This window comes from the organism of the source record quoted next, unplaced genomic scaffold (genome assembly GCF_019419815.1).
Source record: "Pyrus x bretschneideri cultivar Hongxiangsu unplaced genomic scaffold, Pyrus_bretschneideri_v1 Contig14, whole genome shotgun sequence".
NCBI lineage: Eukaryota > Viridiplantae > Streptophyta > Magnoliopsida > Rosales > Rosaceae > Pyrus > Pyrus x bretschneideri.
In genome coordinates, this window is record NW_025999435.1 from 1,032,157 (window position 1) to 1,059,934 (window position 27,778).

A 27,778-nucleotide genomic window follows, 5' to 3' on the forward strand; every position below is an offset into this window, starting at 1 on the left:
AATCTCCACATCCCCAAAAACCTCCTTATACCTCAAAAAATTCGACCAATGCGCGAGGCCCTCCATCCAATCAAACTCCTCCTCACTACACTCCCCACTCCCACCACCACTACTACCACCACCACCAGGTCCGCCACCACCCCCACCGGCCCCGAATTACACTCGGGTTGCTGCTTCTTAATCTTCTGCTTGACAAGCAAATACTGGTGCCTCATGTTCTGGACCTTGGTGGAAACATCCTTCCAAGACCACTGCCAACGATACGCAATCGGGTCTCGAACATGGTGCACAGAATTCACATAGCAGGCAATGGGTTTAAACTTTTTCTCTCTGGTTTTCATCTTAGCAAGGGTCCCATCAGAGACCATCTCTCCATATCTGTCGATCAGAGTTCTCTCCTCGGACTCTGTCCACTTCTTTCTTCTCGAGGGCATCATTTTTGAGCCCAAGAACCAATCTTTACTGTGCAAAAACAACCTCAAATCCTAGAGGCTAATGCCTAACAGATAAAATCTGACACACCCAGATCGAGAAAACATGAGAATTGAGAAGCAAAGTAGAGAGAATGGAGTGAGAGCTTACCTTGGGATGGAGATTGAGAACCCGTGGTGGGGATTTTCTCGGGAAAATTGGCAGAGAAAGTGAGGGGGAGTTGTGGGAGAGTGATCTGTCGGGATTCCTGTAGTTTTCTGAATCTTTTGACTCAGATGGTTAGGAGGAGGACCAACAGTTTTAACTGCGCACTAGAAAAATTCGGTGTCGAACTACCGGAGTAGATAAACTAGATACAAGGGGAAGCAGATTTGGTATGTCCGAAATTGTTTATGTTTTTATTTTTTATTTTATTTTATTTTATTTTCTTTCAAGTTATTTATTTATTTATTGATCTAAAAGAAATGGCTTATTACGAATTCGCCCCTAAAACTTATTTGTTTACCCACTTTGGTCCATATTTCAAAGGGAAATGACTTCTTGATAATGGCTGGCCATAGTTTGGGTACGTTTTAGGTCAAAACAACGGGATTTAGATTCTCTCCGGATCCCTTCACTGGGGATCCCGGAAATCAATGCATAGTAACCGTTTATCAAAAATCGTGTAGCCATAATTTTTATTTATTTATATTTTTTTAAGCAAAATGATGTTGTTTTATTTTTAAAAATATAAAAAAAACATTTAATTGTGGCCGTACGATCTTTGATGAACGGTTACTATGCATTGATTCCCGGGATCACCAGTGAGGGGATCCGAAGAGAATCTAAATCCCAAACAACGAACCAAATTGTACGCTTTTGTTGCCCCAATTTAAAACCATGGACAAATCAGAAATGGTTAAATTAAGGCTATGTCGAGGTAATATTAGAAAAATTATGTAACCTATTCATTTATAAAAATATTGATCTTCAAACGGTTAAAATACTTTATCTCATAACTCAACTTCAATTGTTGGAGACGCCGCCGTCAAAATCTAGCAAGACTTCCGTTCACCATCAATTATTCTACCATTTTCTACTTATTGGGTTTAAATAGGAGCTCCCTAAATTTAATGTGAATAAAAGGGCGCAAATGTGTTTGAATGGTAAGTTGGGTGAAACGACTCATTGACTTGATGGACAAAAACTCTAATCTAAAAACTATAATTATGAATTCTCATTAATTTACTAAATCTAACTTAGATATCGGTCACTTAGTATACGATCTAGTGGTATTCCATTTTACTTGTAAGAGAAATGTTTTAGTTTCGATTTTCGCCGAAGGCGAATTCGAACCACATGATTGCTAACCCATTGTGAGACTATGTCCATCTCCTTCCCCTTTAGGTGTAGATAATATGGTTAAGCCTAGAAATTATAATTATGAATAGGGGTGTGAACTTCTCACACATCTTTTTAATTTTCAATCGTCGAATCAGATGAATGGAAGAAGATCAACAGATAGAAATTATTAAGAGGTGTGTGAGAAGTAAAATAGAATGTGTGGATAACACACCACTTATGAATTCTCATTAATTTTTCTAAATCTAACTTCGATATTTGCAAAACTTTAGACTCCCACTAAATCCTCGTGACAATTCACTTTTAAAGGCAAGGCAAGACTTCTTACTTGCCTGAGTTGCCTCTAGCCATTCATTTTTTAACAATTCACTTTTGAAGTATGCCAATCCTTTTCTCTGGGTGCTTTTAGCAAAAGCACAAGTTCAGCTAAAGCAAGAACATATGGATGGTGAGTAAGAAGCACTTTTCTTCATTAAAAGAATTTATAAATTTCATCATTTCCTGTAATTTAATTTCATCAGTAACAAATTCCCCCAAACTGCTGTAAATCTTATTTAACCATACAAGAAAACCTGTTCAAGAAAAAGGAAAAACAAATGGAAAGAAAATATATGGAAACTCAAGCATTGGGGAGTCCCTACAAACAACAAACTGCATCCTGATGCTGTACCAGTGCATAAACTTCACCATCTGCAGCGCGGCTGTCAGGAATTCGAGGATGAATCTACGTGGCTCGGACTTTTGAATCCGGAGGGCTCCTTGGGTGGATCATTTCCCATGTCCTTTGTTTTGTGAAGGAGAAATGTACCGGATAATATAGTGATGAAACCACACAGTTCAGTCACTATCTGTGATCCATTTTGTGACTCCCAGTCCTGCAATCGAAGGGAGGGTAAAAACCGGATTGTGAATAAAACTGAGTATTTAGCATCTGTAGAAAATGATTCTCATCGATGCCAGAAGAGCGAGACAAATCTAAGCACTACAAACATTTTGACAGTAAATGTACCTTAAACAAGATCACACTGGCAAGAATGGTGAATATTGTGAACATAACGTAGTAGACTGGAGATATAACGGCAGTGTTAAACGTGTCAAGAGCCTGCAAAAATTGCATAGACAATATGGACTAAGCATTCGCGGGATAACAAGATTTAGAGTCAGTAAATTGCACGGTATCTAACACTAAATAACTGATTTTTCAGGACCCCAACTGTGTGTGTTTCTATACAGCATCTGAAACTTTCTTACGAGTTTGGCCTTCGCTTCTCAATTTTTAGCAACTTATCGAGTTTGACAAGGTTCAAAAGTTTGATGATCTTGTAATCTTTAAACTGTCCAGACACTAAATCAAGTTAATCAACAACTTTGATTCTCTAACTTTGTAGATAACGGAAACTACAACGGTGACCAGGAAAATAGACTTAAACATAAACAGAATGAATGCGGTTTCTTGGGAACTATATACCTTGTTTAAGTAGTTGATCTGAAAAAGACAGCATACTGTCACTACCAACACAAAAATCCAAGTCTCGAAGTATTTGAATTGATTTGTTCCGGAAAACGTCAGCTTCAGAGCTATTCCCACTGCTTTCACACTCATAACCTTTAGATGAATCAGAGGTAATAGAAGGATTACTTTATGGTACACCTAAATTCATAACATCAACGAGCTTCAAAATTTAGAAACAGACCGTAAGAGATCCCATGAGTGAACAGATACCAACGTAGACGATCATGTGGGTTTGCCCGTAGCGTGGCACATACCGGACAATGAGGACAGCAACCAGAATCAATACTATACATGTGTAGATGATGAAACCTGTGAATAACGAAATTAGTTGTACTAACTCTGTCTCGGATGTTCATAAACTAAGAGAGTAAGGTAAATCTGCAAATACCTGGCTGCGTAGCATGATGCCACACTTGCTTAACGGAATATATTGGTTTCTCTTGTGGAGCATGCAATACAATGCTTACAGAACCCACCACGCAAAGAACACAACCAAGCACACCAAATATATGCAATTTTTCCTTCAGAACAAAATGAGCAAGCACTGCACTGGAAAAAAAATGTCGTCCTTATAAAATCACTCACACGCAAACACTGCTATTACAACAGCATGTGTGTACACACGCACAAGCCCGTATGTTTAATACATCAACCGGCGGACAAAGGATATAACAAGAATAGACGAGGGCAGTGTCAAGATGTTTCATACCTGACAATAATACTTAAAGCTCCCAAGGGAGTTACGAGAATTGCTGGGGCAAATGCATAAGCCGCAAAGTTGGCTATCTCCCCAACAATCACTGAGAAAGAGAATAAATTCAGCATTAGCAAATGAGCATCAACCACAGTAATTCTCTGATAAACAATTCTAACATAGCATGCAATAATTTGAAAAAAAAATCCCATAAAAAAATTTGAAACAAATTGAAAGTTCAATTTATCTTAACAGGACATCTATAACATTGGATGAAAACACCAATTGGATAATCCCTTCGATTTCATATAGATTTTCCGATCAAAACATAACGTATGGATGGAAAACTTGAGGCTGTTAATGAAACCGCAACATCAACCCCTTGTTTCAAATAATATTTGCATATTTCCCCTGGAGAAACAAAGTCAATGATGTCACTGTTCCGTTCTCTCACACTCATACCTTCAACCTAAATAAAAGTTATATCCGAGTACAGATAATTAAATCATGTAGAATATCCAGAGCGTGTCAGTTGAGTATCATGTAAAATGGTGTGATCAAAAGCACTCCTAACCCCCGACCCAAAGCCACCTTTTCTACAGTTCTAGTAGACAAAGCAAAAACCAGAAAGAATCAAGAAGAAAATGCTTTCAGATCGGATCAAAGTGAAGGTCATTGTTTAACCATTTTGCGCACAACTTTCTGTCCATGACCATCATGACTATCTGCATTTCCGACCTCAGTGCAAAGCTCAGAAATAAGCTTCTTCGGTATATCCACACAAAGTGAATCAGAGCAAAGCTCGGAAATGAACTTCTTCGGTTTAACCACACAAAGTGAAGGAAGATCTCGTTCTTTTCGGCTGTCTCTTTTTAAGGTTTGGACATATAAATTACTAGTTCTAATTACAATTTGGAAGTCTTCCCGAAATGACATCAGCTATTTCTATCCATGTAAAGAGTTTAATTTGTGCTTTCAGTAATTTTAGGTCTATAAAAACCCATAATCTCAAATTTTTGAAGTTTGATATCGATGGTTGGCCAACAATCATCCAAAGTTCAGTGTCCTGACAAACGAATGCCTCCTATCGGTCTGCCAGACTATAATACTTGTACAGCAAAGGAATCCAATATACTTTCTTCTAGAGGTTCTTATTTTTTTTTTGAAGAACTGATGCCGACAGAGTTTAAGGAGACTAGGAGACTCATCACTATCCAAATCCATGCTCAAATTTGGTACCGAATGTTGACTTATCAAACGAAGGCGAGTGGTCTATGGCCTTCTCCGGCCTTGGAAAAGCAGCATACTATAGAAGCTAGGGCATTGTTCGCCTTTGGATATGAACACTATTTCATTCTTAGTGAAAACCCACCATAGAGATTGAATGTTGATTTATCTTACTCCACTACAAATAAGTCGACGTTCAGATACTCTACCTTGGCTATGCAGCCAACATATTACAGGTTGCACAGCCATACCGCTATATGGTGTAGCAAAGCACAGCAACAAACAATATAAAAGATTCCAAATAAGTAAATGATGGCAGACGCGGCCTTTCCTTGCGAGGAGAAAAACAAATTCATCAGACAAAAAATGGGCGGAGAGAGACAAAAGAAGGGCTGAATTTATAAACACATCCAACAAGAATGAAGAATCCAGAAAAAAAAAACCAAAAAAAAACTTAAAGAATGCGACAATGCTAACAAACAAAGCAATTAGAACAAGAGATGATTAAACTTACTTGCTGTCATCCCAGCCCACCACAAGGGTTCATACAAGTACGTATACCCTCCTAATCCTGAATCCGAAAATCCACAAATTCACTTAACAAAACATCGACGAAAACAATACAATTCAATAAAAGTTACATAAAACACAAAATTGTAGGCAAATTTCCAAAGATATTTGAGGATTCACGCAACAGAAAAGGGAATGAAACCTGCTCTGGTGCCAGTAGCGCCGGCCTTTTTAAGACCTTTCTTCTTGATGATAAAACTAGCGCCAATGAAAATGCTTGAAGAAACCGCGAGAGTGAGTCCATGAACATTGTCACGCGATATCCCCATTGATCACACCAAATATGGAGGAAAACTTTGCAGGGCCAAGAAATATTATATCCAAAAATCCAAATTAATTTCCTGAATCCATAAAACCAGGCCAAGCAGATCACACAAATAACACAATCAATCCCAGAATAAATACATGCATTTAAATAAATAAAAATAGAAAATGATCATAAATATAAACAGCTTACCTTCTTGGCACGCTGCAAAAGAAGGCAATGGGAGTTAAAAACCCACCACCACCATGATGTCTGTAATTTTATGGGGCTTTTTTTTTAACATGCGACGTGAGAAAGTGATTGAATCGATGAATATGGTAAATGGGGTTTCTGTGAAGGGAGGGAGGGAGGGAGGGAGGGAGGGGGAGAGAGAGAGAGAGAGAGAGGAGGGGTTTGGTGGTTTCTTGCGAGGCTGGCTGAGGCAACGGTATGTCCGTTACGTTGGCGTACGAGAAACGAATGGCCTCCGCATCCCGCGTTCCTCTTTAAATGCCATATGCCTTTGTGAATTGTGATGTGTTATTTTAGTGTAGTTTCGAGGTTAGATCCTAAGAGAAAAATTTCGATCAGAATACGACTGCTATATCACGTGTTTTAATAGACGTGGTGAAAAGTTTTATTTTTTAAGTTATTAATTTTTTAACATATATATTTCATCATTTGTATAGTGACACGTGATATACCTCTTTGTGTACCAGTCACATTACAAAATTTCTCAAATTCTAGTTGGTATTCTACGAGAAATCTTTTAGCGTCCTGAAACTATACCAAGTGTTATAATACTAATAGTTAATATTTTTTTTTAAATTTAATAATTGATGTATCACTCATGGTATTTTTTTTATTTCTCCTTTTCTATTTATTTTTTGTTAAATAAGAATGTTGCTTATTTATTTTTACGGGTAGACCAAAAAAATGCACAACTCATGGTATTTAAAATTTTTTTTATTTCTCCTTTTTTTATTTATTTTTTGTTAAATAGGAATTTTATTTATCATTTTAACTAAAATGGTCATTAATATTGACATAATTCAATAAAAGACCCTCAATTTGTCACCGTCAATGATTTGGACTTTCCGTGAAAAATTTTTATTTATAAGAATTAAAATAATAAAATTACTCTTAATTTAATAAATAAGATCAAAATAACTTGACAAAACTTGAAAATATAATTTTATTTTGATATTATTTAACAAAGATTTTTTACAAATTATTTAAAATAATGATGAAAAAAATTAACAACTAATTATATAGATTTTTAATTTCAAAAAACAAAATAAAAAGATACTTAAAAATCATTTGATTAATTTTTCTTTTCGTTGAGCGAATAAAAAACGAAATTAGGAATTAAAAAATTGAGAGGGTAGGAGTATATTTTGAGTTGCCCTTGTGTCCAAAAGATCCCATCTTATCGCGAACCCAAATCTTACGCCGTCCGCAACAGAGAGAATAGGTACGCTCCTTCCTCCCATCCATCATCGGACGGATTCTACGCGTTTGGCTGCTGAGAAAGTCCGATTTAACTTTCCCAGAAAATTGGGTTGGAAGAAAACAAAAAGCCTCCTTGTTATTATCTAATATCGGTATTGTCATTGCTTTTTAAAGATTTCTTTTTTCTTCTCGTCATATTCGTCTCGGCATCAATCAGGTCATTATATGTATTTGCTTCATCTGTTTTGGTATTTTTGTTTAATTTTAGGGTTTCGAAGAATAGTGCGAATGGAGGTTTTGGCTGATTGATCTTATTAGGGTTTTGAACTTGTTTAATTGAAGGACGGTATTGGCGTTTAGGGTTTCTGTGAGGTTTGGTAATTGGGGGAGGTAGGGCATTGATGGCTGATCGAAATCTTGCACTTGTTAAGCCAATATGGATGAAGCAAGCCGAAGAGGCGAGGAGCAAGAGTGAGGCTGAGAAAGCCGCAGCGGCGAAAGCTGCTTTTGAAGCCACATTCAAAGATGTGGATAAGAATCGAGAGAAAGAAGTGGTGGCTGGATCAGATAGTGAATCTGAAGAAGCTGAGGACTTGGCGAACAAGCCCATCGGGCCGGTGGACCCGGCAAAGTGCACTGCAGCCGGGGCTGGGATCGCGGGTGGTACAGCATGTGCACCGTCTTCGTTTATGGTAGTGACTAAAGACCCTGATGGAAGGAAGGTTCCAAATGGTGGGGTGCAGATTAAGGTGAAAGTTGTGCCTGGAGTGGGAGTTGGAGGATCAGAGCAAGAAGGGATGGTGAAGGATATGGGTGATGGGACGTACACAGTTACTTATGTGGTGCCAAAACGAGGGAATTATATGGTGAGTGTGGAGTGCAGTGGTAAACCCATCATGGGTAGCCCATTCCCAGTGTTCTTCAGTGCAGGTATTTATAATTTATCGTGCTTTTATGTGTTGGTGTCAATGCATTTAGTCCAGAGTTCATAAATTTATTGCAGGTTTATTGTTTAGTTAGTGAGTCGTGCTCTTAGCCAATATTGTTTCTGTAATGATGTCAATGCTGCAAGTAGCTTGTGGTCTATATGAAATCCTTTGCAGCTCTTAAAACTGCTTCTGAGATGCACCGAAGACATAAGAGAAAAACAAAACCATTATTTCTAGACAAGAAAGTGACTGATAGGGGAGTTTAGGGTTTTTAAGGAAATAGTTTTATCTTATATTCTTTTGCAAGACGCAGTATTAAAGCCTATTCAGTATGCATCTTGGATTATTCACAAGTTACTGGTTATCTCTCAGACACATAATTTTGAGGATTTGCTTTGTTCTCATGCAGGTTCTAGTGCTGGAGGACTGCTGGGATTGGCTCCGCCATCCACATTTCCTAATCTAGTTAACCAAACCATGCCTAACATGCCAAATTATTCAGCTTCTGTTTCAGGGGCATTCCCTGGACTGTTGGGAATGATTCCAGGCATTGTTCCTGGTGCTTCAGGAGGGGCTATATTGCCAGGAATTGGAGCATCTCTTGGGGAGGTTTGTAGAGACTACCTTAGTGGTAGGTGCGCCAAAATTGATTGTAAGCTGAACCACCCGCCTCACAATCTGCTAATGACTGCGTTAGCTGCAACCACCTCTATGGGAAATGTTAGCCAAGTGCCTATGGCACCTTCTGCAGCTGCAATGGCTGCTGCTCAGGCAATTGTTGCTGCCCAGGCTCTTCAAGCCCATGCTGCTCAGGTGCAAGCACAAGCTCAGTCAAACAAAGACTCTTCTGGTATACCTCTCTGATTTAAACGTGGTGATGAATATAATGTGGCTTAGAAGCTGCTAGTTTCTCACATGTATTTTGGCTTTTGGTAGTCTTATTTGAATGTGTTTTCTCATGTTTTTGAGTTGTGTTGTTTTCATTACAATTGCTACATATATATATAGTTAAATATATATACAAATCTATATGTCTATCTATAACATTTTACCATCTATTAATTAGGTTCACTTGACAAAGCTGGAAAGGCTGATGTGCTCAAGAAGACGCTTCAAGTTAGCAATCTTAGCCCACTTCTCACTGTGGAACAGCTGAAAGAACTTTTTAGCTATTGTGGCACGGTTGTAGAATGTACCATCACTGACTCAAAGCATTTTGCATATATAGAATACTCAAAACCTGAAGAAGCAACTGCTGCTTTGCAATTGAATAGTATGGATGTTGGAGGCCGTCCTATGAATGTTGAGATGGCAAAATCACTTCCTCAGCAACCAGCTGCTATGAATTCCTCAATGGCTTCATCATCTCTTCCCATGGTGATGCAGCAAGCTGTTGCTATGCAACAGATGCAATTCCAGCAGGCTTTGCTTATGCAACAAACTATGACCGCCCAACAGGCAGCCAACCGAGCTGCAACCATGAAGACAGCAACAGAGTTAGCTGCAGCCAGAGCAGCAGAAATAAGTAAGAAATTTAAAGCTGATGGAGTAGAAATTGAAGAGAAGGAAACAAAAGAGAAATCTAGGTATGTTACATTGATTACAAATTGTCATTGTCGGCTGCCTTTGGATGTCTTATTCCAAAATGGTGAACTTAAACATTGAAAATACTTTGGTATATAGATTATGAAGAATCACGTGATGCTCAAATATTGTTACGCTTATAAATTGTTGAAATCCTCTGTTCTGGATATCTGAGGCTTTAGATTTTGTTGTCACAAATTTTATACAGGAAATAGTGTTCAACCTGTATGATTTTAGGGTTAGGGGAATTACCAGTCTTAATAAAAATTCCGATCCAATCCAGTTGAGTCCCAACTTAATGTACAAAATGGGGTCTCGGTTACTGTTGTTAGGTAGGTTAATGCTCAATCGTATTGGTGCTACTCCTGAGAATATTCTCCACCTCATATGTTTAAGCAATTAGTAACTAACGATGAGTCTGTCATTAACAGATTATAACATGAAAGCGGTATTCAGAGGTTCAGAGGCATGAGTTTTGGAGATTTATTTTATTTTATTTATTTATTTATTATTTTTTTTTTTATATGTTGCAATGGTTTCCTGTATTTATAAATCTTATTTATTTTTTGTATGCAAAAGTTATAACACACTGTTGAGAAGTGCACATGTGATCATGAATAATGTCTGTTTTCATAATAGGAAACCATATAATTCTAATTGTTTATTTGAAGCAACGAAGTTTTCTTTATTTGATAGAAATTGTTTTAATTGAAAACTGTTTTGCCTTGTTTATAATCAAAGTATTTTCTTTTTGCTAATCAATTACTCCTATTACAGGTCTCCATCACCATCTCGTGCAAGGTCAAAATCCAGATCCAGATCACCTATAAATTATCGCCGAAGGCAGAAGTCTCCTTCTTACTCTCCTCCATATCGCTATCCAAGAGATCGTAGATCCAGATCCCCTTTGAGATCACGCCACTATTCAAGCTATGATAATGAACGCAGGCTATATAGAGACATTAGGAATGGTGGTGACAGAACTAGAAGGCGGGATTCAGATAGATCACATGATCATCATTTTTCTACGTCAAGGAGAAATAGGAGTAGGAGTGTTAGTCCTAGAACAAGAAAAACACGAGTTGATTCGGTGTCACCCAAACATCGACGAGAAAGTTCTCCACGTAGAACTCGAGCTGCGTCTAGATCACCTGGTCATCATACAGGAAGTAAGTCTTCTCCAAGAAAACGCTCAAGGTCAAAGTCTTCAGAAGGAAAACATCACTTAAGCGACAAAAAAGATGACACCCACTATGAAAAAGAAAAACATGGAGAAAGAAGGCGATCAAGGTCAGTGTCTACAGAAGGTAAGGGACATAGAAGACGGTTATCACCAAGAAGTCCGGATGAAAAAAAATCCAGACAGAGAAGGCGGTCTAGGTCAAAATCTGTGGAAGTCAAGTACCGCTCTAATGAGAAACCAGACGAAACAAGAGATGAAAAATTAAAACGTCGTAGTAGAAGGCGGTCCAGGTCAAAATCTTTGGAAGATAAGCGCCACTCTGATGAGAAAACAAATGAAATAGAAGAAAAATCAAAGTATCGTGATAGAAGACGTTCTAGGTCAAAATCTGTGGAAGGGAAGCATCACTTGAAGGAGTTGGGCGAAGGTAGAGATAAAAGATCAAAGCATTGTGATAGAAGGCGGTCCCGGTCAGTATCTGTGGAGCCTAAGCACGACAGAAGACGTGGGTCATCCCCTAGAAGCTTGGATGACAATAAAGTGAAACACAGAAGGCTGTCAAGGTCAAAGTCTGCTGAAGGGAAGCATCGCTCCAATGATAGGGCATATAAAAGTAGAGATGAGAAAGAAAAGAGTCATAGGAGAAGACGGTCCAGGTCTACATCTGTAGAACCTAAGCGTCGTAGAGGAAGTATGTTATCCCCAAGAAGTACGGATGGAAAGAAACCAAAACACAGAAGAAGGCGCTCTAGGTCAGAATCTTCTGAAGGCAAGCATCCAGCTAGTTGTGGAAGGGATGAGAATGGTGGTGACAAATCAGAGTATCATGAAGATGGCAATGAGAAACCAAGTTCTGTGGTGAAACATTCAACAAAGAAAATTGATGATGGGGTGGTTATTTCAGCGGAAGAGGACTTGGACTCGAAGGAATCAATGCTAAATATGGGAACTGAAGATATTCCTCATACGAAAAAACATGGTTTTGTACAAGATCTTGACAGTGAACGAACTTCTAGAGTCTCGTTAAATGTGGTGGAAAGCAAAGTGGAAGTGTCTTTCACTGAGAATCTAGCTCTTGGAACATCTGGTAATTAACAAGGTGATAAATACTTTTTCTTCAGTGTTGATTACTAGAATAGCTGAATATTCTACTTTTGTGGCTTACAGGACTGGAAAATCAAAATGGTTGTGAAAAGTTAACTGATGCGGATGATGTTTGCAGAACTGACTCCGGAAAGGATTACATCACAGTGAAGGCTCAGAAGAGAAGCTCCCTGATACCTAATGCAGATAACGCAGATATGTTTTCTGATGACACCATTGCAGAAGAGGAGAACTTGTGAAAATATGAAACCAGACCCTGGGCTGTTAGGATTCAAGAGTTTCTGCCGGGGGAGATGCTGACAAGTGCTGCAGTCGCTGCACTGATAATAACTTGGTTTAATTTGAGGGACTAACTGAGAAACTTGAAAATTCTGGGGAATGTTCTGTTGCTTCTCATTGGAAGGGCGATTTACTTGGAAGCTTGCTTAGCGTTTCTATTGTTGTATGGTCTTCATAAGTATACTCTATTTTTTTTTTTTTTTTTTTTTCTTTTAATCTTATTGCAGGTTCTTTGGGTCTCTGAGCTGATCTGGATATGGTTTAAATATTTCAAGGAGTGTTCTGATATCATCCACATCCAACATTCCAGTGTTTGTAGTGAGCTTCTTTTACTGATTGATGTATGTTGGACCGTTAACTCTATTATTACATTATGAATTACTCGACTGTTTATCTTTAAGAAATATTGCTACTTTCATGTTGTTTTGCTGTAGTAATTTTGTGCTTAATTGCTTTTTTGGGATGAAGATACGAATAATTGGTCTGTATAAAAGGCTGATCTATGCTTTAGGTCTGTTAGCAATTCCTTTCCTCAGAGTCAGCTTGTGTCTATAAATGTATCCTGTTGATAGCATTTATGTAAATAACTGAAGTCTTTATTCTTTGCGTTTCTTTGATCTAGTTGGTCACGGGTCCATCTTTTATTTATGTTTGATGGTATGGTGGGCCTGTTATATCTCGAACACGTGCAGGTTACGGTGATTTTGATTGGAGCTTTCTGAGATTCAGTTTGGCAGGGTTGATTTTCTCTGGATATGAAGGTATGCCGCCATAGACATTGATAGTTTTTGCATGGAGAGCTTATGCTGTTAAAGCTTCTGTCCAAGTGTTGAAAGTTTATGGGAGGACCCTAGTAACTTTCGCAAATGTTATAAATTGGTTCTTACTGTTTCCCCTCCATCTTTCTTTCTTGTGTTTTTTTTTTTCCCTTTATTTTTTCCCTCTTTCCCTAGAAATTGGCTTGGTTGGGTAAATGCTACTTCTAAGGTCGAGTGAAATCAGATGTTGCTGGGATGAGTTGCACCAAAATTCCACAACAGGTAATGCAGAAACTTTCTAGGTTGAGTTCCATTTCTTGATATGACATCTGATTATACGTTCAGTTATAGTTGTATCAGTGGTACTGGAATTGTTCCTATGAAAGTAATCATACAAATGCTGGCGTTGTGCCGTTTGTTAGTTGGGTTGACCAGTGGAAGTTTTCTGTTTGATTGACCCTTATCGTTCTTGGTAGTTGCTTAGTTACCGGAGGACTGGCTACCAACTTTTTGTTTGCATACATATTCGCTGCATGTAGAAGTGGTATTTGATGTTGTTTAGTGTGATTTCTGAAACCCCATTCTATTTTCTTCGTTGCCCTCATTTTCTCTGGTCTTTTCCCCCAATTTCTTTATTTTATTTAGGGTGAGCTGTGGATGGTTAAGCACTGCTGCCTAGGCCTCAACTTGGGAATCGATTATGCTTGACTACAAATTTGGTATGTAGGATTCGATTGGAATGGACGACGAATTTGAAGGATTGGAATGGACAACCAATTTCTTCTCTCCTCGTACATCTTCCCCTCACCCTTTCTTTTGCTCTCCACTTTGTTCTCGTTTGGTATGTAGGATTGGATTGGACTGGACGGCTAATTTGAAGGTATATTGGAGGTAGACGAGAGTGATGTTTCATTTGGATGGGAGAGTGATGTTTCATTTGGATGGGATTTGAAGTGGATTATGCATCAAGAAAATCCTCCCTTCTAGTCCTACCATTTTTGGAGAGCATATTGGAATGGATAAGTTTCCTTCATGAGTAATCCATCGGCTGCCCTCTAGTTGGTTATAATGTTTTCATTTCTTCCTTCAACATATCTTGGAATTAGAGAGTTATCCATTCCATTCCAATCCAATCTTACCAAACGAGGATTTTTTTTTTTCCGTTTAGATTTGTTTTCAAGAAAATTTGTAGTTAAACCTTCGTCACTTAATGCAAGAGAGCTTTTGCCGTAGTGACGGAGAAATTCTGAGTTGTGGCTGCCATACGCGGCAGCAGACTTCAAGGCTGTAAAGGACCCCTGCATGTTTGTTCCCACTCGACGCCACCTCCTTGTGAGCCTTAAACAAGGAATTAGAGAGTCGAGAGTCTGGCGGTGGTCTTGTTGGCGTTGAGCTGGAAATTCATTTTCATACTTGATGCTGATTTCGGCATCTAAATTTCAAATTGAATGTCGTTTGGTCTCTATTTTTATGACATTGTTGCCATCCATTGATGATGGATGGTATTAGTTTGAAATTTGACACAATATGATAACAATAATGGTTATTGTAGAGAAAAACAAATCTATAAGAATTTTGGAACACTTCTTCCTCATGGTCAAGGATTCGGTACTTCGTGAATTGCAAATTACAAATTAACACATATGGAAGTGAAATTTAACCTGTAAATAACAAATTGACATATACATTTCAAAATGGGAACTATTATTGGCAGCAGGAAATTAGTTGTGCCCTCTTTGTAGGGATTTGTAAAGTCCTCCCACATAATTTTGTACTGCTCATAGACAATGCTTGGATACTAAAAGATGAGTAGGAATGTTTACTCAAAATTTTTCAAAATTGTTCGTTGTCAATTTATAAAAATTCGTATTTATAATCAGAGCCGTTCATATTATAAATCACCATATAAAGATTGTCTATGCAAAAAATCAATTAAAACTAAGATCGTTTAGTCATCAAACTATTTAAAAACAAATGAATGGTATTGGTAAAATCATTACGAACCGTCTCTGTATTTGCTACAATAGATTGACTAAACGACCTTAGTTTTAATTTATTTTTTGCAAAGATGATCTTTACAGTATGATTCATAGTATGAGCGATTATGATCATAAGCATAAAGCTTTGTGATTAAAACACTAAGAGTTTTGAGTAGCCAAGTATTGTTCTTTTTCAAATCCCCTCTATATTATATTTTGGGTTTCATCGTTCACCAGTTTTTGTCAGGTATTGTTTATATTCAATTTTAAATAAAAAAATTAATAATAATTTCTGACCTCATAATATACGATGAACAAATGTGAATAGATGATTCTCAAAATCCTCACTAAAGGAATCCAGCAAGATCCTCCTGGCAATTCCCCTAGCGGCAAAATAAATAGGTAGCGGTTGTCATCATAGTGTAAATGCTGTCGGTGCCAACTGTGCCTGCCAATCTGCCCACCGGCGTTTTATCCGTCAGTGGCAGAGTTCAGTTTGCAAATCTGTACGTCTCTTCTTCAGCGACGAAACTGCGGCCGAATAAAACCTAGCAAAACAGTGGCTGCCTCGTGCTAACGAAAGAAACCGTAACAGAATGTAAGCAGTGCTGGTGTTATTGCTCGAGTCCTTTTGTGGCAGTTTTCCATCGTCGGCATAACAAATTTTGTGAATGGTGTCACTCGAGTCTAACAAATTGGATACAATCCCCTGTGCTAATGAGTAAGCGGGATAAACAACCTCTCCGTTAACAAGTATGAGATAAACAACCCCTTATGTGAATGGTGTCACTTGAGTCTTAACAATTTATCTATCCTCGGCGTAACAATTTTTCAGAGCATGTTTACTTATATGATATGGGTACGAGAAGAAATGTGTATGGGATAAACAACCTCTTGTATTAATGAGATTTTTTTATTTATTCCGATATGTAATATTAACACATGAGACTCACCTATTTTTTCATTCCACTTACTGTTAATAAACACATGAATAGAAATAATACTCATTTTTTTTAGAAATTCATTCTTCGCAAGTAAATGTGTCCTTAAAAATGAAAACTCAATGCTAAATTTAAAAAACTAAATTTCTATTTTTATTTAAAAAATTTAAAAATAATTAGAAAACAAGATTTAACAGTCACCAAACAATAATTATATCTTTAAGTATCTGTTTCATGTTTCTTGTCTTTTATTTTTAGTGTTTTTTTTTTTTTTCCAATCGATGGGGCTTCACATTCCTATAAATTTGTTGACCCAGCTTTTATTTTATTTTTTATTTATATTTAATTTCTTTTACACAAAGTAACCCAAAGAAGGAGAGAAAGATTTAATTATGCCCTTGGATTGGACGTAGTTGAAGCCCTTTGGTTCTCTTCTACTTTCTACAAGTGGAGCTTTAAGAGCATTTTCAAGAGAAGTTTTAAATTTTTGTCAAATTAGCAGGTGAATAGTATAAAAAAGCTATATTAGCCACTTAGTTTAAATTTTCATTTACAATAACATTCTCTATTTTATTAAACTTGAAATATTTTATTATTAACAATTCAGACACAACTCACTCATTTTGGAAAGCAATCTTCTCTCTCTTTATTTTCTTCTTGCTCAAATAAAGCATTCCGACTCCATATTATTTTCTTCATTTTTGTTGTGAGCTACAGTTATAGAAAAAGGAAGAATTGCAGGATAAATCTTAACTGATCAAGGAAAAAGGATCTGGAAAAGAGCTTTCTCTAAAACTTTTGGATTGTCAAATGAGATATGGAAAAAGGAAAAATTGCTGGAGAGAAGGGGAGGATGAGTCTTACTTTCCCAGATGTCCTTAGCCGACCTTAATTTCCTTCTCTTCTAATTAATCGTCTGAATAAAATATTAGACCAGCAGCAACAGATGACATGTCTTCTAATGTGCTCTTTTACTCCCCTTTTCTGTGTGTTTGTTGAACTTAGGGTTTAGTGGTTTCCGCCACCCCCAACAAACATAAACAGCAAAACCCACCCCCCCAAAAAACATAAACAGCAAACAGAAAAAATTATATGCTTAGCCTTTGACAAACTCAAGGGTTAACCCAAGTTGTTTAACAAAAATCGTACGAGTCACGCTATATGGAGTATGATTCTCTCCCATTTTCTTTTTATCCATTTTTCTCACATTCTCTTATTTTATATTTATCTTACTATAAAAAATTAATATAAGATGTTGACGTGATTTAATCGTAACCTTTGAAATAAGAGATGAGGGAGGAGAGGGAAAAAAAGAGAGAAGATAATCCTACTCAATTTATATTTGGTTTGACAGTTGTACAAGTTTCATAAGTAGTTCATCTACCAGAGCTTAGTGTATACAAGTTTAGCAAAAATAAAAAGCCATCATTGTTAAAAGAGAGATTATTTTCACACATCCCAAATTACTTCTTTCACAGCTTTTTAATTTTTTTAATATTTTTCTATCAAGTGTAAGTGGTGTGTAGAAAATATTAAAAAAGTAAAAATATGTGAAAGAAGTAATTTAAGATGTGTGAACATAATCTCTTTTGTCAAAATTATTAGTCCTGATAAGCATGGATGCCAAACAAGATATTTTACTTTATTTATAGTACTTTTTTATGAAATTTATTTCTGCAGTTGTGTACTTGTTGGGTTAAATATATCTATATCGTGGGCGATGTGTGACCTTTTAAAATAGTTGCATTAATCCTTCCACCCTTCATTAAAATCTACTAAATCAGCCAAATCAGAACTTTAATTTATCTTAATATTCACGCTTGCCCTTTTTATTTATGTAATAGCCATTGTGACAGAAAATCTATTATTTATATAAAAACAACTAAATCAGCCAAATCAAAAACTCTAATTAGTCTTAATTAATATTCATGCTTGCCCTTTTTATTTATGTAATAGCCACTGTGACAGAAAATCTATTATTTATAGTTTCCTTACAACTTAAAGGCAATAAGAAGTAGATGTTTTATTATAAAATTAATTGGTAATATGAGAAGTAGTTCAACTTCTTATAAACCCTTGCAAGTTAAACATGTGGACAACACAAATTGGATGATGTGAAGCACATGTGGCCGTTTGGCTTCACACGTGGTCAACCTACTATGATACCATGAAGAAGGTGACGTTTCACCATAAAATCAATTGACAATGTGGTCAGTAGTCTAACCTTTATAAGCCCTTGCAAGGTTTCTCGTTTCACTAATGTGAAACTCTTTTACTTTCACAGACTATACGAATAATTTTACTTCATGATTTTTTGGTCTAAAATCATAGGCATTAGGGGTGGGCATAAAAACCGCCAAACCGCAAAACCGCATCGAACCATAAGAAAAAAAACCGAAAAAGACCGTGTTGACCGAAAAAGTCAACTTTGAGTGAAAAACCGAACCGAACCGTTCAAACCGGTTTCGGTTCCGATTTCGAATGACCAAGAACCAGCCGAACCGAACCGAACCGTTTTATTAATAATAAATAAATAAATTATATATACACACATGTCATGGTATAATAGGTTGAAAAATTGTATACAGAAGCTGCTGCTTCTTGCTTGCTCTCTGAAGTCTGAAAACCTGCAATTTGCTTCATCATTTTTTTGTTTGTTGATTGATTGACCAGTGCATATGTATTTTAGTAGTCTCTTTTTGTTGACTTGGTGCCACTACCAAAGACATTTGCATTAAAAAAAATGTGTTGTATGCAACTTTATGTAATCAGTTTTAGAAGATGTATTTGAATGCATAATGATTTGGTGTTCAAATAATTTATTATTAGGAACCGTAAACCGGGCAAGAACCGAATCGGAACCGGTGTAGACCGAACCGTAATGTTCTAGTAATAAATTTAAGTGGAACCGCACTGAATCGAACCGTTAATATATTTCGGTTTCGGTTCCAATTTAGGGATGGAACCGCACTGAACCGTACCGTGTCCACCCCTAATAGGTATTGTCTTTAATTTAACCATCTATTAAGTGATGCTGTGGTTTAATAATAAAATACTTTGTGGTACATTCGTTCATGGTTTGACATCAAATTCTTTTAGCGACAACAAATAGATGTAGCTTGTTACCATAGCTTAGGTGTCTTGTATGTAAATGCTGTCGGTGCCAACTGTGCTTGCCTGTCTGCCTGGGCACCTGGGGTTATCCGTCAGTGACCGAGGGGTCGAACTTCAGTTTGCAAATCTGTCTTGCTCTTCTTCAGCGACGAAAACTTGACCTGACAATACCAATTCGAGAGAAAATGGAAACTAAAAAGAAAGAGGAAAAGAGTGGCTGCCTATGAAACAAATTGTAACAGAAAGTAAGCACTGCTGTTGTTATTGCTAGAATTTTGTTGCAATTTGCCATCGTCGGCATGACACAATTTGTTAATGGTGTCACTCCAGTCTAACAAATTGGTTTGTTTATAATTTTTCATCAGTCCTTCGTGTTGCATCTTTTTTAAAGGTATTTTGGACGTTTGAACTATAATGAGTATAAACATGAGTATGAGAAGAAATGAGTATATGAGATAAACAATCCTCTATGTTAACAAGATATCTTTTGTTTTTCAGGTATGTAATATCCAAAACTTGAGACTCGTCTACTTTTTTATTCTTTTGGTTGTTGGCAAGGTTCTAAAAGACGTTAGGCCATTTCCAACCGAAGGGTCCAGAGGGTCAGAGGGCCGAAAATAGTCCAAAAATTGTCTCCAACAGAGGGTTAGGCCAGAGGGCTGTGGAATCTGAGAGGGCCCCATGGAATCGGAGAAGGCTAGAGCGCTGGAGGGCTGGCTGCCCCGGGGCTGGCCAGAATTCAAATCACTGTTGGTTAAAACCGATAGGAATACATTCATATTATCGGTTATAACCGACAGTAATACATTTATACTAAATAATATGAATGTATTCCTGTCGGTTTTAACAGACAAGATTGATTTGAATTTTTTTTTTTTTACAGTTTTATTATTATTTTTTATTTACGAAATTTTTCCTATAACTTCTATTTTTCATTTATTTTTAATTCTATTTTTTTTCCTATAACTTTTATTTTACAAAATTTGTAGTTTTTAACAACATTTAACAAATTATTAAAAACATTTCTAGTTTTTCATATTTGTTAAAAAAAACATTTAACAACATGAAACTTAAAAAACATTTAAGTTGTAGTTTTTAAATAATAAATTATGTTTACACCTATGACCCTCAGTTGGAGATAGTTTTTTATGATAGGGCCAAAACAGGCCCTCTGGTCCTTTGGCCATCGGTTGGAGACGGAACCAAATATGGCTCTGTACTGTTTATTAAAATATTAATATCTTGGAGGGCCAGAGGGCTAAAATGAGCCCTCTGGCTAGCTATCGGTTGGAGATGGCCTTAGGCACTAATCAGGCGGTGAGCTGAGGTTATATCATAAAAAATACATAATTGTATTACGATACATAAATTGTAAAATAAAAAGAGAGAGAGAGAAAGAGAGATTAAAGTATTAGAACAAACTGAAAATATGGGGCGCAAATATATAATGAGTGTTCATCCAAGTATTCAACAAGTTTCTTACAATTTATTGAACAAAAATAAAATGCAAAATGAAAGTTATCGATTTTTTGTCTAAGTGAGAGTAGTGACTTAAGTAGGTGTCTAGGTGGGTCTAGACGAACATCTAAAGAGGTCTAGGCGCCCTAAAATGCAAAATGAAAGTTATTAATTTTATGTCTAAGTGAGAGTAGCGACTTAGACAGGTGTCTAGGTGGGTCTAGGCGAGCGCCTAGGTAGACTAAGCGGATGCCTAGGAAGGTCTAAGCGCCCTTTTTAAAGTTTGAAATGCCTAGGGATTAATCAGATTGGTGGCTAGCTGCCCAGGAGGGAATTTTTGAAATAGTGGTTGTTGGTAAACATATGAATAACAATGATACGCTTTTTTTTTCGAATTTTATTCCTTGTAAGTAAATATGTCCTAAAGAGTGAAAACTCAATGCCAAATTTTGAAAACTAAATTTCAATTTTTTTTTTTTTAACTAAAAATGATTACAAAACAAAAGTTCTATATTTAGATTTCAAAAGTGGTAAACAAAAATTAAAAATTAAAAATTTACTAAACGGTTTCTAAGCAATAACTATATCTTTAGGAAGTATCTATTTCTTGTTAATTTCTTGTCTTTTAATTTTGGTTTTTCCAAAATGATGGGCCTTCACATTCCTGTAAATTTTTTGACACGACCTTTTTTTTTCTATTTATTTAATTTCTTTTACACAAAGTAACCAAAGAATGAGTGGAAGATTGAAATTATGCCCTTGGACTGGATGTGGTTTATGCTCTTTGGTTCCTTTCTAGATTCTACCAGTGATAAAGAGCATCTCCTAGAGAAGTTCTAATTTTTTGTTAAATTAGCAAGTAAATAGTGTTAAAAAAACTATTTTAATCACTCGGTTTAATTTTTCATCTCTAACAACACTCTCTATTTTAGTAAACTTAGAATATTTTATTATTAACAATTCAAACATAACTCACTCATTTTGTAAAACAATCTTCTCACCTTTTCTTTTTTTCCTAGCTCAAGAGTCCACCTTTAAGTTTTATTATTTTTGAATATTTAACTGATTAATATTTGCTTTGTAAATTTATAGAAAGACTGTTCATTTTGTTATAATAGAGATTCTTTATAAAGTTTATTGAAGATGTGTGTTTTTAAATTTTGGTTATTTTACAGCATTTCTTGGAGATGCTTTAACCCCTTTGCCAACATTTCAATTTCTCTGGTCCTCTTTGCAGGGAAAAAAAGGGATAAAGGAATAGCTACAATCCGTAGATAAGTCGTGTCCATGCATGTGGTAGAAAGCTATTTGTATTATTTTTTTAGTGGTTATATAATGAAGGAAAATATTAAAATGATAACATCAAATAAGCTGGTAACTTTTTATTTTTGTTCTAAGAGATATTCTATAGTAAATTTATACTAAAGGGAAGAGTAGTTCGCATTTAGAATGCAGTGAGCTGAAGAATAGACTATAACTATTAGAACAATCCATCATTTGCAAGTGATAACTTTGATGTGGCAAGTGATCTCACAAGTCAAGTCATTAACAATTTTATTTTGTTAGGCATGTAATATTATTTGACATACATATTCTACTTTAACGGGTTGAGTTTTTGTCTTATTCATTGGTCGGTCAAGTTTTGCTCTCTTAAGGGTCTTATTTTGAAGATTTGTAAATACCAAATGCATATTAGCCACAAAATTATACTAATTTGGATCTAAAGGCTTAAAATATTTGACAATTTAATAAAGTGAAACACGAAAATGAGTTTTTTAATGGTTTGTGACTAGTTTTAAGTTAGTTTTGCTTTATTAAGTTGTCAAATAATTTAAACATTTGGATATAAACTAATATAATCTTGTGATTAATATGCATTTGATTTTCACAGGTCCTCAAAATGAGGTCATCGTGATTAGGCATTGAACTCGCCAAATAGTAAGTTAAACTTGAGATTTTCTAAGTGGAAATGAATATTATTGAACCGTATTACTAGTAACACAATTAAGTGCTAGGACACTAAAAAAGAGTACTTTGCCATATATGCATATTCAAATCATCAAAAACACACCACTTAGTATTACAGTATACTAATATTTATTTTTATTTGTAAGTGAGATGTTTTTAACTCGAATTACAATATACTAATATTTATTTTTAATTGTAAGTGAGATGTTTTTAACTCGATTCTTGCTAAAGATGAAGTTGAACTACATTATTATAATAAGCTCATTGTTAAAAAAAATCATCAAAAACACAACAATAAAATATTTTCGGACACATGTCAAATTGTTTCTGGAAAATATTTTAAAATGTCTAATTGTGGTAGGTGCAAATATTGTTCTAATTAAAATACTATTACTGAACATATTATTTTAGCCTCTAGTGTACCAAAAAAATTATTATTTTTTTGTCAATTAAAAAAATATCATTCGAAAGGTTTTTTGCCCTTGGATTTTTGGATCTTTCACATACTATGTAGGTGGTGGCTGGCTGATTGCCCTCCTCTTCTGCTTGTTGCTTTCTCTGTAGCTTGCCTTCTGTGTGGGCTTCTTGTTAGTTTGGCTTCGACCCTGGTTCTATGGTATCCAGTTTTTCAAATTTATATAATATGGATTATTGAAATAGTTCGTGAAAACAATCTTGAGTAATTTGATATTGATTTCCAGATCTCTTAGAATCTGAATTCGAGTTTTAAAAGCGTTTTTGGTCAAGCTTGTGAATTTTAAAATTCTAAGCTTGTCAACGTTGTATTCGCCATCGAATAATAAGCAAAACTCGTTTGAATGTACTTTTAAAATAACTCAAAGCACTTTTAGTTATAATGTTTTTAGGTTTTAAAAGCACTTAACGTGCTTTTTGCAAAAATCATCATCAGTTATGTGCTTCTTCTAAGAAGCACTTAAAAACATTTTCACCAAAAATACTTTAAATCATTTTAAAAGCACATCCAAACGAGCTCATAACTTTCTCATTTATCGTAATTAGCATCTTGTAGGTTTTTGAGTATCTAAATTTAGCGTTGGTGCATTTTCACATCAGTCGACGTCTGAATAATTGTAGGTTTTACATTTGTTTGCACCGCATTTCATCTCTCCTTCCTGTCTGTTCTCTACTAAACCCTAATCATGGCATCCACATTTGATCACTTTCAGTTATTTGGATCTCTCTTTCATCCCCCACCCAAAAACGAAATCATTCCACCGCTTCAATCCTTCCCCTATTTTTTCAGTTCATATTTCTCACTCTTCTGTTCTTTATCATACGATCTCTCTTCAAACCGTCTCCTTCTTGTTCCAAAGTTTTATATAGAAACCGATGAACCCAAATAAAGCTTTCCAACTCCATATTATTTTCTTAGTTTATGTTATGAGTTACAATTATTGAAAAAGGAAGAATTGCAGGATTAATCTTAACTGATAAAAGGAAAAATGATATTGAAAAAAGCTTCCCAACTCTAAAACTTTTGGATTGTCAAATGAGATATGGAAAAAGGAAAAATTGGAGGAGAGAAGGGAAGGATGAAGAAAAGAAGGGGGCATGAGATACTATGCAGAGGATGTAATACAACTAAGTTGACGTGGATGGATCAAAATTCATTTGATTAATCTAATGATTAAGATTTTTTTAAAGAGAACTTTAATGAAAAGCTCCTTATACACTTCATTTTAACAAAAAAAATCACATTTTCACATTAAAAAGTCAATTCTGGTACTATTCATTTTACCCTTTATTTTATCTTTATCGATAAACTCAAAGTTTTTAAATCATTTTTATTAGTTTTTTTTTTTTTAAATGCATGTAAACGCAAGGATGCTAAAGTAAAGACTTGGAATCCTCCTTCTAGCTATGTTGAGAGCCCACGGGTAGATTTTGTTTAAAACTCGACATATAAACTTCAAGAAAGTTAGAGGGTAATGTTGAGTACATATTTAGACGTTGGCGTTTCACACATGAATCAACTCTTATACTATAAAAGATGTAGAAGTTTTAACTAAAATCTTTAAGCACATGCAATTAGTTTTGTTAATGCACAAAACCAGTGAAGACTTTGGAACAACGTAAAGTGTCAAGTTTGTGATTTTCGCCTGGTTGCTTTGGTCACCTAGTGATGACAATGTGCAAAGAGGTAGAGATAGGGAAGCAAACACAAGATATACGTGGTTCACCCTAAGTCTGGTTACGTCCATGGAGTAGAGGAGTTCTCATTAATAATGAAAGGTTTACACAAATACACAAGTTTAAGCATAATCATCATTAGTAGATTCTGATGACCAGTTTAAGTACAATAATGACATTAGGGATTAATTATAGGAGAATGGTCTCCTTTTAGAGTCTTCAGCTTTTGTTTGTGATCGATGTAGGACTCTATGAGTTTTATTCTGACGTTGACATATGTTGTGTTGTGATTGGCCTCCTAATTGGAGGGAAACTTTTGTGCTTCGGTAGGGGTGCCTTAGCATGAACTCTTCAGTGGGTTCTTGAAAGTATGATGTCACATCTCGGCCCGAGCCCTAACCATAACCCGGGCTTGACTCCATCGTAGCACGATATTGTCCGCTTTGGGCCATGACCACGCTCTCACGGTTTTGTTTCTAGGAACTTAGACGAGAACTTCTCAGTGGGTCACCCATCCTGAGATTGCTCTCGTGCGAACTCACTTAACTTCGAAATTCCTACGGAACCCGAAGCTAGTGAGCTCCTAAAAGGCCTCGTGCTAGGTAGAGATGAGAATATACATATAAGGCTTAGAGGATTCACTCCCTTGGGCAATGTGGGATGTTACAATCCACCCCATTATGGGCCCAACATCTTCGTTGGCACACACACCGCAAGTGTTAGGCTCTGATACCAAAATGTCACATCCCCGCCCAAGCTCCCACCACAACCCGGGCTCGACTCCACCGTAGCACGACATTGTCCGCTTTGGGCTCCGACCACGCCCTCATGATTTTGTTTCTGGGAACTCACACGAGAACTTCCCAGTAGGTCACCCATCTTGGGATTGCTCTCGCGCGAATTCGCTTAACTTCAGAATTCCTAAGGAACCCGAAGCCAGTGAGCTCCAAAAAGCATCATGCTAGGTAGATATGAGAATATACATATAAGGCTTAGAGTATCCACTCCCTTGGGCGATGTGAGATGCTACATATGACGTTGACCGGTGTTTGGTAGTTTCGAGATTAGTCAAGTATGGTACAAACAAGTCTCTTCCTTTCCCCGATGTCCTTAAACGACCCTAACTTCCTTCTCTTTTGGTTAATCATCTCAATTAAAAATTAGATCAATAACAAATAACATCTCTTCAATTGTAAGATTCGTACCATCAACAAACCTAATGCTCTAGCGGGGAGTTGGACTTTTCTTTTCCTCCTTTTTCGGTGGAGTTCTTGAAGTTAGGGTTTGATAGTTTCCAAGCCCCGCAGCATATACAGCTAGCAAACAGAAAAACTAAAACATAGCGTGCTTGGTCCTTGACAGACTTAAGGGTTAACCCACTTGTTTAACAATAATCGTACGAGTCACGCTAAATTGTAATTCGTTTGACAGTTGTACAAGTTTCATAAGTAGTTTATTTATTAGAGCACGGTGTTTACAAGTTTAGAAAAAAGGAAAAACCATCATTGTCAACATTTTTAGCCCTGATAGTGATAAGCATGTATACTTAACAAGATATTTTAATTATAATTCTTTTTTAATATTTCTGCAGGGTGTTTATTTTTGAATTTGTGAAGACCCGGCAAGGATTTGTAAATCGTAACCGTTCATTGTATATCGTGCGATTAAAAATCATTTTAAATATTTTTATTTAAAATTAAACACAAACAGTATCTGACAAAAACTGACTGCACAATGTACGAGGAACGGACACAATTCATGAATCTCCAAGATACTCATAAAAAAAATCCGGAGAGGATCCTATTGGTTTATTTTCTATCTCGTGGGTGATGTATGACCTTTTAAAATAGTTGCATTTATCTGTCCACCCTTCGTTAAAAACTACTAAATTAGCCAAACATAATTGTTAGACTTACTCCAACCCTTAGAATAAAACTCAAATTTTAGGTTTTAAATTTATCTCAACTTACTTCAACCTTAAGGCAAATATGGGTTTTAACCCAAAACTCATTTCTAGGACAAATTTAGCCTAGGATTCCCCTGGGTTAATGGGGGCTGGTCTATCATATATGTGTATTTTTTTAGTTTTATATTTATAAATTCATTGAATCCAACGACTAAGATATAATATGATCAAATCCAACAGTAAAAAAGAAGATCTAACGGTCCAAATTTAAATATAACTGCTAAAGTAATTAAAAAAAATTATTTTAAGTGTTTCTTATTCTTTCATGGTGCTCCACGAGTTTCCTGATGTTGGTTTAATGATTTTTTTTAATATTTATTAGAATCTAAATATTTTTAAGTTAAAATGTTCATAAAATAAAACTAGGATAGTCTACATATTTTTTTTTTCAAAATGTTACTTTAAGAAAAAAAATTATACTAAATTCATTCTTTAATAATCTTTGGCTAAAAATTTAACCCATAAGGGCTGGAGGACAAAAAACTGTCTCTAGATTAAAACCTAAATTTTCCATGTTAAAAATTTTAGGTTTTAACCCAAAGGATGGAGATGGTTTTAAGGTTGGTTTGAGATTGTGGTGCTTAAAACGAAGCAACTTATTAAAAAAATCAGGTACATTAAGGGTTGGTTTGGTATTGTTGTGCTTTGAAAAAAAACTGTTTCTGCTGTGGTTAGGGGTGGGCATAAAAACCGCCAAACCGCAAAACAGCATCGAACCGTAAGAAAAAAAAAACCGAAAAAAACCTTGTTGACAGGAAAAGTCAACTTTGAGTGAAAAACCGAACCGAACCGTTCAAACCGGTTCCGGTTCCGGTTTCGAATGACCAAGAACCGGCCGAACCGAACCGTTTTATTAATAATAAATAAATAAATTATATATACACACACACA

The 27,778-nt window shown here is 36.0% G+C and overlaps 2 protein-coding genes across 16 annotated transcripts; one reads left to right on the forward strand and one right to left on the reverse strand.

Annotated features, from left to right (window-relative positions):
• Nucleotides 1-2,247: 2,247 nt before the first annotated feature.
• Nucleotides 2,248-6,921, reverse strand: LOC103938706 (probable magnesium transporter NIPA2). The gene is made up of 9 exons (XM_009348731.3): nucleotides 6,235-6,921; nucleotides 5,920-6,118; nucleotides 5,722-5,778; nucleotides 3,996-4,086; nucleotides 3,675-3,835; nucleotides 3,468-3,595; nucleotides 3,242-3,379; nucleotides 2,783-2,875; nucleotides 2,248-2,648 (listed from the first exon to the last, which is right to left on the reverse strand). The coding sequence occupies exons 2-9, from the start codon at nucleotides 6,044-6,046 to the stop codon at nucleotides 2,478-2,480; spliced, it is 966 nt and encodes a 321-aa protein (XP_009347006.1). The 5' UTR covers nucleotides 6,047-6,118; nucleotides 6,235-6,921; the 3' UTR covers nucleotides 2,248-2,477.
• A 450-nt stretch (nucleotides 6,922-7,371) lies between these two features.
• On the forward strand, nucleotides 7,372-14,904 carry LOC103938707. 15 transcript variants are annotated; one of them, XR_007256567.1, is made up of 10 exons: nucleotides 7,433-7,625; nucleotides 7,742-8,403; nucleotides 8,812-9,252; nucleotides 9,469-9,988; nucleotides 10,764-12,256; nucleotides 12,337-12,893; nucleotides 13,245-13,313; nucleotides 13,506-13,592; nucleotides 13,956-14,101; nucleotides 14,528-14,904. XR_007256567.1 is itself a non-coding variant. In XM_018645330.2 (6 exons), exons 2-6 carry the CDS (start codon nucleotides 7,875-7,877, stop codon nucleotides 12,510-12,512), a joined length of 3,159 nt encoding a protein of 1,052 aa, XP_018500846.2. In that variant the 5' UTR covers nucleotides 7,433-7,625; nucleotides 7,742-7,874; the 3' UTR covers nucleotides 12,513-12,974. The 15 variants fall into 15 exon arrangements, 1 of the variants encoding a protein (XP_018500846.2); XR_007256568.1 differs by having other exon boundaries at nucleotides 14,544-14,904; XR_007256569.1 differs by having other exon boundaries at nucleotides 13,956-14,029; nucleotides 14,160-14,904.
• The last annotated feature ends 12,874 nt before the right edge of the window (nucleotides 14,905-27,778 follow it).

Excerpts from the sequence above, each read along its gene's own strand:
- LOC103938706 (XM_009348731.3), bottom strand. The coding sequence starts at position 6,046 with ATGGGGATATCGCGTGACAATGTTCATGGACTCACTCTCGCGGTTTCT. Across the intron at positions 3,836-3,995 it reads GCTTTAAGTATTATTGTCAG|TGCAGTGCTTGCTCATTTTG; the intron begins GTATGAAACATC and ends TTTTTTTTCCAG. Across the intron at positions 3,380-3,467 it reads CACTCATGGGATCTCTTACG|GTTATGAGTGTGAAAGCAGT; the intron begins GTCTGTTTCTAA and ends ATTCATCTAAAG.
- LOC103938707 (XM_018645330.2), top strand. The coding sequence starts at position 7,875 with ATGGCTGATCGAAATCTTGCACTTGTTAAGCCAATATGGATGAAGCAA. Across the intron at positions 9,989-10,763 it reads GAAACAAAAGAGAAATCTAG|GTCTCCATCACCATCTCGTG; the intron begins GTATGTTACATT and ends CTCCTATTACAG. Across the intron at positions 12,257-12,336 it reads TCTAGCTCTTGGAACATCTG|GACTGGAAAATCAAAATGGT; the intron begins GTAATTAACAAG and ends TGTGGCTTACAG.